The sequence below is a fragment of the Helianthus annuus genome, chromosome 17 (genome assembly GCF_002127325.2).
Source record: "Helianthus annuus cultivar XRQ/B chromosome 17, HanXRQr2.0-SUNRISE, whole genome shotgun sequence".
Lineage (NCBI taxonomy): Eukaryota > Viridiplantae > Streptophyta > Magnoliopsida > Asterales > Asteraceae > Helianthus > Helianthus annuus.
The window spans coordinates 2,089,651-2,102,146 of NC_035449.2; the positions used below are offsets into that span (position 1 = coordinate 2,089,651).

General features: G+C 38.2%; 1 protein-coding gene and 1 long non-coding RNA gene across 4 annotated transcripts; one reads left to right on the forward strand and one right to left on the reverse strand.

Moving 5' to 3' along the window:
- Nucleotides 1–2,790: 2,790 nt before the first annotated feature.
- On the forward strand, nucleotides 2,791–4,705 carry LOC118489064. Of its 3 annotated transcripts, none has more exons than XR_004886052.1 (4): nucleotides 2,791–3,202; nucleotides 3,921–4,228; nucleotides 4,356–4,431; nucleotides 4,522–4,705. It is a non-coding gene; the product is annotated as an uncharacterized LOC118489064 (long non-coding RNA). The 3 variants fall into 3 exon arrangements; XR_004886051.1 differs by having other exon boundaries at nucleotides 2,792–3,156; XR_004886053.1 differs by lacking the exon at nucleotides 2,791–3,202 and adding an exon at nucleotides 3,339–3,409.
- A 2,999-nt stretch (nucleotides 4,706–7,704) lies between these two features.
- On the reverse strand, nucleotides 7,705–9,761 carry LOC110926066 (metal tolerance protein 1). Its single transcript, XM_022169827.2, has 2 exons — nucleotides 9,600–9,761; nucleotides 7,705–9,366 (listed from the first exon to the last, which is right to left on the reverse strand). Exon 2 carries the CDS (start codon nucleotides 9,364–9,366, stop codon nucleotides 8,107–8,109), a length of 1,260 nt encoding a protein of 419 aa, XP_022025519.1. The 5' UTR covers nucleotides 9,600–9,761; the 3' UTR covers nucleotides 7,705–8,106.
- Between the last annotated feature and the right edge of the window lie 2,735 nt (nucleotides 9,762–12,496).

The window sequence follows — 12,496 nt, forward strand, 5'->3', positions numbered from 1 at the left end:
ATATATATATATATATATATATATTATATATATATATATATATATAATATATAGGGGAAGGATAAATCGAAAACCCACTTGAGTTGAGAAAACTCAGAAAACCTTTGTAAAAAAATCATGTAAACTCAAGAAACATTTCTAAAAAAATAGGAAATGTAATATACATATATTTGAACATTTTAAAAAAAGAAACACAAAAAAAACACCAAGTAGTTTTTTTTTTTAAAATGTTACAAAATTTCAGGTTACATAATATATAAGTCCAAAAAAAATGTAACATACAAATTTTCAACATTTTAAAAAAAAAATAGTAAGCGTTTTTTACATTTTTTTCATAAATAGGTCCGTGTACATTTATATTGCATTCCCTATTTTTTTAGAAAAAAATAAAAATGTTACATAGGGTTTATTTGGGTTTTCTCAACTCACATGGGTTTTCGATTTATCTTTCCCCTATATATATATATATATGAGGGTAGAATCAATATTTTAGCTTTATGTTTTCTTGTAAAATTCATCGGTAAGTTGTCGAAAATAAAATTACTTGTGCCTTGATCGCTGACGGATTTTCGTCAGTACTTAGCTTTGCCATCGGATTTAATTAGTCTGCCGATAAAGTCGTCCGTTTTGTAGTGAGATATAGTTTAGTCGTCCTAAATTAGGCCATAATGTGAAGATTTAAATATTTAAAAAATGCATCCACTCATAAGCGTGCTTAAATGTGTTTGTGAGTGCCACAAGTGCTTGTACTTGTTGCCTCCTTAGTCGAGGGGTTGGGCCATTCGTCTAGTGACAGTATAGTAGGTAGGGCTGGAAATTCTAACACGAACACGATAACACAACACGAACCTACACGAAGTTATCATGTTTCGTGTTTGACCTTAACAGGTTTCGTGTCTAAAACAAGTTGACACGATAAGACCTTAATAGGTTTCGTGTCTAAACATGTTAAAACCCGTTAACCTGTTAATACCCGTTAAGTACACGTTAATAATTAAAAATAAAAAAATATTTCGTGGGACCTAGGATGAATTATACATAAACACACGTGGTTCTTTTACCACAATCCAAACCCTAATTTTTAAATCTCTCACAAACACCACCATTCCCAATTCGGTTCATAGCTTCCCCAATTCGGTCGTGTTTGTCACACCCCAACCGATGGCGGAAACTTCGGGATGAGACGAACAAATTGCTCAAAACATCATAACACTATGTGACAATATAAATTAAATTGAATTTCATTGCAATACTAAAAAGTCATACAAAGATTCGGATAATGTTTCGAACATAACATCGAAATAATAGTTTAATCTAAGTGTGTATCTAAGTCCACCTAAATCTTGTTTCTTCACTTAGAGCCCCTGGGCGGGTCGTGACCGGTGAGAGCTCCAGATTCGGGTAAAAGTTTGTTATTTGTCATTTTACACCCCTAAACTTCCATGTTTATATGTTTCAAGGGGCTTTCAAGGTGTTTTGAGCATAATAATCATAGTTAAGGATATGGAATGTAATTCTATCATAAACCAAGCATAAAACGAGTATAAACATGTGAAATTGTCGAGAATAAGCGTCGAAATTGTGTAAATTTAGCATATAGGCCACAAGTTTGCAGTTTGTCATAATTTTGCACAAATTGAGAATAAGGTGTTACATGTTTAATATTTTTGAACGTATGAACATGTATGAAGTGTTCCAAATCCTTGCATGAAGCTTTTGCTTGTTGAAGGACACGTCCAAATCCTTCACTGATCCTGTTGAAGATAACACTATCTCATAAGCCCACTGGCACACCTCGTATGGTAATCCAAGCAATTCGTTCATAATTTGGCCTTCCCAAGCATCTAATCTATCAACTAGTTGCACCAAACATTTTGTTTGTTTTCGAGGAAAGTTTTTGCCTAGTCTTGTATCGCAAACATGATAATGACCCTAAGATCCCCCTAAAAACGGTCCCATACTTCTCATAACTCGTCCACTGATATAAGCTGGGAAAGACTTTTCAGAATTTGCAAACTTTTGACTTCTCCTACCACTGATCTATTCGACCAAGATTTGATCAGTTGACTTTCAAAATCCTAGATGAATATCGTCTGCCTTTCAGCCTTCTCCGTTTTACTTCCTAATAGGGCGTCCATGAAAGGTGTACTTCCAACTCAGTTCTCAGACTACAAAGGTTTGACAAACTTTAGGCATAATGGTGTTGTGCTCCGGTGAGTCATGCCTGTCTGTCAAAGGACAAGCATTCCCAACCAAATCATTGAAACGAACATTGTATCGGTTAAACTTTGCTACCTTAACTCCTATCACTGAACCCTCCAATCTTGTTTTTTACAACTCCATGATCCATTCTTGATAATCCACCACATTCTTTAATCTGGTGAAGCCGAACTTATTGCCTTGTGCATCCTTCTTCGGTACAGAGGCATCTCCCAAATTCTCGTAGTTGTTGAATGTCATCCATAGTTTTGTGCTGTCATAGGAAGTCGTAAATTTGAGATAAAGAACGTGGTAGCATTTTGCTCTTCGTCCTCTCTTCGAGCCCACCTAGCCATCTTTTTCTTCCTTCTCTTGCTAAGTGCATGTTGCCATCTCTCATTTGCTTGGTATTCTCTGCCTACCACCCTTGCTTGTTCCTCCCTTTTGCGTCTCTTGTTGTCTTCGATGTTGTCGAAATACTCCTCCCGCGGTGTCTGAAACCTAGACTTGGTCGGAGCTCTCTTTCCTATCTCGTTCTCTCTCTCTCTCCATATAAGTCGAAGTTGATGATAAAATGAATGTCATATATATCACAAGAAATATTAAAATTAGCAAGTAGCATAAGTGTTTCTTTAATCATTAGGCTGGACGGTATGAGGACCGTCCAGCAACGTCGACCTTGAGACGCCGCCCCCCTCTCCATTTCGCCCCTTCCGTCGCCGTTCCTCCATCGTCGCCATCGTCGGGTTCTCGACGCCAAGGACGGTCCTCCCCACACCAATAAACCCCCAAATCCAAAATCAAACCATTCTCCCAAATCCAAAATCAAACCCTTTGAAGATGGCGGCGGCGTTGTCTCAGTGGCACCGATTGACTGAGTTGATAATGGTGATGGAGAAGGGTGGTAGTGGTTGAGAAGATGGTGGTGGAGCCGACGGCAAACATTTAGAGAAATAAGTATGTTCCTCATCAATTTTCCCCAATTTTTCTTCAATTTTTGTTGGTAAGTTGTAAAATTCGTTTTCAAGTATTTTGAGTAGATAAAAAGCCACAAACTTGATGTTATTTGAACGTAAATTGATCATCATTGGTTTGGGGATAAGGGTTTTTAATTTGATTGTTAATGTGTTGATGATCGTGTATTTTGTCAGGTTTTTTGGCTCAAATTTGTAACTTAATTCGAGCTCTGGGGTTCGTTGATGATAAAAATGTATGATTCTTATGATATTTTGTGTTTTTGTTTTTGATTTTATGAAGTGAGAAATTATGTTTTTTGTTGACTTGTTTGGGGGATTTTTGTTGTTCAATTTTGTTTGTGAAATTAGAAAGAAATAGATGAAATTAAAGCCAGAATATATGAATCTTTTTTTCGGTAAATGTTGATTACAAGAGTGGTAACTTGTGTTTTTTGTTGTCTGATTTTGTTTTGTTATATTTCTTGAGGTACCAGGTTGGCAGGTTTGGTTTAAGGTTAATCTTGATGTTTTTTCAGGGGTACATATAATATATAGGCTTTGAACACTTGAGATCAGTTATTTATCGAGAAAAGAAGGAATTTTTTTGTAGGGTTGCTTTTGGTTTTCGATAGAATTGTTTATGCTAAAATGTACTACTTATTTGAAAAAAAAAAGAAATTTAGGGAAATTTTGCTCTTGATTTTTTGTATGTGAATTTTGAGTGCAGCTGTTGAAATTGAACTGTTTGATGATTTGATGATTTAGGTCATTTAGTTTATAATAAGCTGAAGGAGAGGTCAGGGGGTATATTGCACGAGGTTTCGCTAGAAGTGAGGAGAGTAAGCAGAAAATTGGCGGAGCCGAAGACGTTTTGATCGGCGATATAACGAACGCCGCAACTCTGGAACCGGCTATTCAATGCACGGATGCTATTGTCATTCTTACCAGTGCTGTTCCTAAAATGAAACCTGGTTTTGATCCAACTAAAGGAGGAAGACCTGAATTCCATTTTGAAGAGGGAGCATACCGTGAGCAAGTAACTGTTTATCGCTGCTCAAGAAACTTCGTTTCCTGTATGATTTAACATCATTCAGCTTTTCTCTTGATGAAATACTGTTAGCTTTCTATGATTTTAATTATAATAATCCAATCTACAAGTAAAATATCAATCACAATGTTATCTGTCTTCTGTGTGCAAAGATAGCCGGCTAGGTAACAACTCTTTGGCGGGAACTATATCATATTCCTTAACTACCATAGGTGCGCTACAAGTTCTGTAAGTATAAAAATAGGCCCCTTATACTTATTTTCATGAAGGAATAACTGATGCGAAAAGCTAAAGTTGTTCCGTTTCTTTCTATCACAGTGATCTTTCAAACAACCTGTTGACAGGAGTTGTTCCTATCAATGGCCCCTTTTCGCTGTTCGAAGACATAAGGTTTGCTGTAGCTGATAATAAGAATAATTTGGATCATTATGTAATTTGCCTTCATCTTTTTTTAAGTTTATGTAATGTGTTTTTAATATTAATGAAAATATTTAGTTAATTTATTTGTTAAATGTTAAAAAAAGTAGAAGATTAAAAAAATAAAAAATATAAAAGTGGTGGGGTAGGATCATCTAGGACCATCCTCCATACCCTCTAGTTTTGTGGGATGAACCATCATTGTGAGGACTATGATGTGACGTCTACGTGGCGGATCAACCTCCAAAGGAGGACCATCACCATACCCTCTAGCCTTATACATATGCGATCTTTAATATACTAAAGTTGTGTATGTTACAAGTGTCTATACGTAATAAAGGAAAGTATTAAAATCATATTATAAGTGAAAAGAAAGATAAGCTTTTAATTATTATAACTATAAGCTATAAGAGACACATCACTGGGTGATACTATTACCAATGATTCTAAATTATGTTATAGAATATTGACACATGAATCAAAAGTTGGTAAAAAGAACGTAGCTCACACACGCATTCTTTTTAGTTAAAATAATCCTATTTTGATTTCACATAAAGCTACAGATTTTGTTGTTTATTTAAAGAAAAATATTATTTATAAAAGAATGTGTACAAAGTCGGTAGACAGTAGCTTTGGAAAATTTATAGATTCTATCGCTGTTTTCGTATCTAAAAAATTGCAATTAACTACTAAGTTGTTATTTGAAAAAAAAAAATATACATCTTCGTCACGTTGTGATTTTGAGTAGATTTTTCTAACTTTTTAAGTGTTGAACTCGTTAAACAAAAATGGCCCAAATTTCTAACATAAAGAGTAAACTGCGTATGTGGGCCGAGCAAGTGGACACTTGTCAATTGGGCCCAAATAGCTCTTGTCTCCTTTCTTTTTTGAATTTTTTGATTTTTATTCTTTTTTCTTTTTTTGAAAATGTGATTAAATATACTATCACGTATAAAAAACTCTAATGGAGAAAATTAATGTGCATATGCGATTAATTAGGGTTTTACCATACCATAAAGCTAGGGCTGTAAACGAGCCGAGTCTCGACTCCCTTAGTTTTTGTTTTATAAGCGATGTAGGACAAAAAAATGAAGGATGTAAACCTTATCGAGCCAGCTCACGAGCCGAGCCAAAAAAAGCTCGAGCTCGGCTCATTTACAAACCGAACCGAGCCGAGCTGGCTCGTTAACAACCGAGCCAATTTCGACCCGAGCTTTCTTCGAGCTTTTTTCGAGCGAGCTGCGAGCCACGAGTTTTTTGAACACCCCTACATAAGACTATAGAACAAATCATAACACCAACAATTGTAATTGTAATTGAACAAATCATAAAAGATCTCGAACCCGATAACAAAACCCAAAAAATTTGGAAAGGATATTGCGACGGTATATGGGTATGTGAGTACTAGGCAAATCACAATTTGATCGTGTACATGACGTAGAAATTGCTCACACCTAAATGTGTTTGGGTGAGTGTATTCGAGGATTGATAGCATCATGAGAAGTCTTCACTCCAAGCAATCAAAAACAAATCTATGTTCTTAATGGCAAACTATATAATAATGTTTGGTGCGAGGGTTTAGATGTTACAAATGGTATCAGTCACTCATGCTTTTGTTATGTTCACGACGATAGGGCAAACTTATCAAGAACGATGAATTTCCAAGAGTGTTGGGTGGGGCGGGCACATGAATCGGGCAAAGTGGGCAGCCGTCTAAGGCCCACTTTCTAGGGGGGGAGGGGGGGCTAAATTTTTTATAAAAAAAAATCCAATAATATTTACAACTCATTAAGCTTTTTATAAAAACCAACATAATACCCATAAACCAATAACCTAATAAGCTTTGGCCCATTCAAAGCTATAATATCATTTAACCAAACCAACTCTATATAACACAATTAAAACCCATGTATTTAGGGGCCATTTTCACTCAAACCCACGAATTTAGGGCCCATTTTTTCTAGCCGCACAGCGCCCCAAAATAACACATCGTTTCACCCACACGGGAGTAGTGGTGCACAAATCGGGTTTTTTTAAAAACCGGGTTTCGGGTAGGATCGGGTTCGGGTAGGATCGGGTTTTAAAAAATCGGGTTTTTTTTAAAACCGGGTCGGGTCCGGGTCCGGGTCCGGGTTTTCTACCAAAAATGTATACCCTATATACCCGGGTTCGGGTAGGGTTCGGGTCGGGTTTTATAAAACCCGGGTATTATAATACCCTATTTCCGGGTTCGGGTCCGGTTCGGGTATTCATCGGGTAGGGTTCGGGTATGCATCGGGTTAGGAAAAAACCCGCACCGGGTATTAAAAAACCCGCATCGGGTTGGGAAAAAAACCGCATCGGATAGTGCGGTTGTGGCTGGAGAAGGCTAGACGAGTGATGCAGGTGGCTGGAGAAGGCTAGACGAGTGATGCAGGTGGCTCAAGCAATTGCATGTTGAGCCGAAAAAAATCAAATGAGAACAACCAGGACCAGCCATGCATTGTCACGAGATTTAGTGGGGTTTTGGTTTAGTTCTTTTGGGCTTTGAAAAGAAATATGTGGATTACATAATTTTGTTTATCATAAAAACTAGAAACCTAATACTTAAACAAGATTCATTACATCAAAGTGCATACATAATTTTGTAAAATCATAAGAACTAGAAGTCTTAACGCATACATAATTAAACAAGATTACATCAAAATCGGGTTTTTTTAAACCGGGTTTCGGGTATAAACCGGGTTTCGGGTATAAACCGGTTCCGGGTTCGGGTTCGGGTATTTATAAAACCGGGTTTCAGGTATAAACCGGGTATAAAAAAAACCGGTTCCGGGTTCGGGTTTTAGATCAAATATGCATACCCGGTCCCTACCCTACGGGTAGGGTCGGGTTCGGGTTCGGGTATAAAAAACCCGGGTTTTATAATACCCGGTTCCGGGTTTTTTTTCCGGGTCCGGGTCCGGGTTCGGGTTTTTTGTGCACCACTACACGGGAGACATACGGATACAAGAAATGTCCCGCCTCATAACCACCAACGCATCTTAGGCACATCGAGCATAATTCCAATACGGCTTACCTTCTTGCAAGGCAAATCAGACAATATTGACCGATACAAAGGGTCGGATATTACAATTGTACAAACCAACATAGAGTTCCATAGAAAGCTACTCGATTAACAAACAATTGTCCAAAAACCATATCTAAAAGTAATCAATATAAGTAATATCACCTCATATCCAAAGCAATTGAGATATAGATAAATGCTTAAAGTAAATAAGAAGTTGGATGATAAGCTGATAACTAATTAACTACCAACCACCATATCAATTATTATAAACAATTACCTCTTCAAGAACCCGGTTTCCATCTCTTCCAACAAAACAAGCAGTGTCCAGAGTACAAACTCATGAGCGTTTTTTCACTCGGCTTTCTCAAGTAACTTCGACTCACTCTCAAATGTTGCCATTGACCGATTGCATATGTTATATAGACAACCTGACTAGCTTATTCGCGCTCTATCTGGATCGTAACATGGCTGATATTATACTCCCTTTTAATATAATCCACCACCTTATCCAACACCATATCCGCATCTGCTTCACGCCGGATTCTCACATGGCAAGCTAACAACACCTTCCCGACGGTTATCGCCCAGATATGCAATTCATGAATAGCAACAACTTCGTCTATCTCGCAAAGGCCCCGTTCGAGACTTGTTGCGTCTATCTCTCTTGGTGTGCTTTCCATTAAAACCTCCAGAATGTCGCGCAGCATGTTGATTGTCGTGTACAACACGATGACGGAGAAGAGTAATGTGCATATCGGATCGATGACTTTCAATTTGGGATTGTACCATATGACGGCCGCACCAATCATTACGCCGATACTCTGTATCGAATCGCCTAACACGTGTAGATACGCACCTTGAACGTTTATGTTTCTCTTCTTCTTCTCTTTCGTTTCGTCTGCAGGGTATTTCTTTAACAGAGGCTGGCTATGTTCCTCATGATCATGATGATGATCATGATCATCCCCATGACTATGATCATGATCATGATCATGATGATGTTCATCCCCGTGACTGTGATGATGGTGTCGGTGCGTTGTGACACTAACTCCATGGATATTCACATCCTCAACGTCCTCGTCGCTATGATCATGACCATGACTATGACCATGGCTATGACCATGGCCATGACTATGACCATGACCATGGTCATGACCGAGTATAAACATCATAAGAATATTAACAACCAGCCCGAAAGTTGCAATCCCAAACATAAGACTACCTTCAACATCGACCGAACCATGAAGAAGTCTATCTATAGCCTCATACACCAAAATCCCAGTAAGCAGCCAAATGATCTGAATCGAGACCAACGTTCCAAGTATCTCAATCCTAAAAAACCCGTACGACTGACGAGGCGTAGCCTCCCACCCCGACGCCCAAACCGAAAACAACGAAATCGCAAACGCAGCAACATCCGACAACAAATGAGCTGCATCAGTCAAAATCGCAAGACTGTTGGCTTTAATCCCACCGAAAACTTCCACACCCATGAATATAAAACAGAGTATAACCCCTCCCCACAGCTTCCACATCGAAGCCGACCGCTCTTTCGCCTCGCGTGAGCTCGTTTTCGCATCCGAGAACCCACATGGTGCACCCCCACAAACCTTGGTCCCAGCATACCTGTTGTTCTCTTCAGATGCAACATCTGCACTTATGTCTACTGGGTGTCCTTCAGCCCTCTGAGCATCCATCTGCAATTCCAACAAATCAATGATTCAATTCAAATGCTATATTAAAGATCTAATCATTCCAGTAAATACCCATAAAGAATATGAATAATTGATTCTAAATAATACAAATGATTGCAAAAACAGAGTGATTCGAATCAGAGACAAAGTGATGCAAAGAATAAAACATAGGATTCGATTATTATTGAAAGCTGGAATAATATGCATAAAAAAAGATGGGGAATCGGAGGGTTTACCTGAGAAAATAGATGATGTTTTGATGAAGAACAGGAGGGGATTGATTGATGATGAATCACTAGACGAAGGGATGGCCGGGTTATATAGAGAAGAAGAATGGCGAATGTTCGTGATTTTAGGGTTTTAAATTTGGGTAACAAAACATGTTTTTATAAGTTTATATTGTAAAAAACATATCATGTCAACCATTAATGAGTTGGTAATTCTATAATAACTCAAGAAAAATCAAAAGAGAATCTTCAAAAAAAAGGTAAATATATCTTCTCAAAAAGAGAATCTTCAAAAAAAAATTAGTGTGAATTATAAATTTTGTGATTTATTTTTATACCTGTGGTGTTTTTTGTTTTTAGAATTGACTAATTTTGTAATTTATGTTTTTAAATCATGTATGTTATGTTTTTTGAGCCTAACTTAATTAGTTTTTAACGTTAAATAAGATCATGTGCTTGTCACATGAGGGTACTTTTGTAACTTTACCCATTTAATTAAAGTATATGTTCATTAAAAAACCAAAATAAAATAAAGAGTTAAATGCCCGGATAGTCCGTGTGGTTTAGCATTTTTTCACCTTTAGTCCCTAACTTTCTAAAATTACCCCTATAGTCCCTAACTTTTCAATTTTCGTTCTCGGATGGTCCCTGGCGTGAATTTGGGTTAGTTTTCTCAGTTAAGTTGGTGTAAAATGACTATAATGCCCTTAAGTGAAACAAAATGAATTAATTAAGTATTTTTTTCTTAAAATATAAAAACCAAACGGATCCCTATACCCACCAAAGTCTGTTTTCATCATCTCCTTCATACCATCTCTCTCTCTCTCTCTCTCTCTCTCTCTCTCTCTCTCTCTCTCTCTAAACCACCACCACCATAAAACCCCACCGCCTGTCAACACCTCTATCACCAACCCATCGCCCTCGCCGCCTTTCACCGCCATAACACTCAGCCGCCACTGCCACAACCACCCCCGCCACTACCACCACCGCCGCCATCATCACCACTGCCACAACCACCACCGCCACACCCACTTCATCTTCCACACTGCACGGTGGTCAACGAAGATAATGGTGACCGGAGATGACGAATAAGGATGACGGAGATGATGATGTCGTTTATCATTAGAGTAGAAGGTGATAACGATGAAGATGAATTCGAAACTTTCAGAATTGAATGAACTCAAAACTTTATTCGAAACCTCCGTTTTCTGTAACCGCAGAAATCTGAAAAGTTGTTTCGGATTAATGATTTCAAAAAATTGATGCTCCGATGATGGTGAACGACGATGATGGTTGTCAGAAGTGTAGCGACGGTGTTTGAATGATGGGGTTCGAAATGATGATGTGTTAGAGCTGAGGTGAGGTGTTATCCGAAATACTGGTTTAGGAAAACTTCAAAATCTTGTTTCGGAAAGATTCAAAAAGCTGTGAAACACCCAGGTTGTGAAACACGTGTGTTGCGGCGCAGACAAGTGGCATGTGTGGTGGTTGGACAAAAACAATTCGGATTGATGAATACTGAAGTTGCAGCAAACACTAGATGGTCTTGGAACGGTGTTCGGTGGCGAGGAACGGAGATGATAAAGCTTGTCAACTTGAAAACTCAAAACTGCAGCAAACGATTCGGATTGATGAACACTTAATTGAGAATCAAGAAACAGAGAGTAAGAAAGAGATAAGGGGGTGGGTGGGGTGGGGGTTGTTTTTTTTTATTATTTTTATAGTTGGTGGGTCCCACAAGTATATATAATATATATGTATTTAATTAATTTATTTTGTTTAATATTAAGGGTATTTTTGTCATTTCACACGCACCTAACACCAAAAACTAACCCCCATCAACGCTAGGGACTATTCGGGAACGAAAATTGAAAAGTTGGGGACTATAGAAGTAATTTTAGAAAGTTAGGGACTAAAAGTGAAAAAAAAAAAAGCCAAACCACAGGGACTATCCGGGCATTTAACTCTAAAATAAAATATAAATAAACCCAAAACTCTCTCCATCTCTCAAGCCCTATCTATCTTCCCCTTCTCTCTCTCTTAGGAAACTCCACCAAGGCACCAATCCTCTTTTAAAACAGTAAATTGGATCTGCAATTACAAACCCAAACCCTAACCCTAACAAATTGCACACCTAATCAATCACATGTTAGCGGTCACCTTGTTCAGATATGATTAAAAGGGAGCGTGGTGGCGAGGAGGCGGGTGAACGACGGAAAGACTCTAGCTTGTTTCGACAAGATCTGGAGGTGTTCGGACAGTTCTTGCTTCGGAAACATACTCTAACTTGTTCCTGCAGTTGTTTGGTGGTGGAGATCGGACGTGTGGTGGTGTGGTTGCAACCTGTTTACGAGCCGAGTCCGAACCTAAAAATAAATATGTTTAGTAAATGAGTTTGATTCCGAGTTTCACTTATCAAGCTCGCGATCCTAAACGGGTCATTTATTTAATATATTAATTAATAGATCGAGCTTCAGATACTACCAACAAGCCGAGCTCAAACTTTGAAATTAAAGCTCAAACCAAGATGAGCTTGAGCCTAAGCTCGGGCTCAACTCGTTTACACCCCTAGTTGCAACTACTGCATGTTTGCAACTAATGATCGGAACCACTAATGGTTAATTCCAAGTGTTCACTAGTTTCACTAACCCTCATTATTATTCAACTATTTCATTAGTGATGCAAACCTAAGGCAAAAAGCTTGGAAACATACTCTAACTTGTTCCTGCGGTTGTTTGGTGGTGGAGATCGGACGTGTGGTGGTGGTGGTGTGGTTGCAACCTGTTTACGAGCCGAGTCCGAACCTAAAAATAAGTTTGTTTAGTAAATGAGTTTGAGTCCGAGTTTCACTTATCAAGCTCGCGATCCTAAACGGATCTTTTATTTAATATATTAATTAATAGATC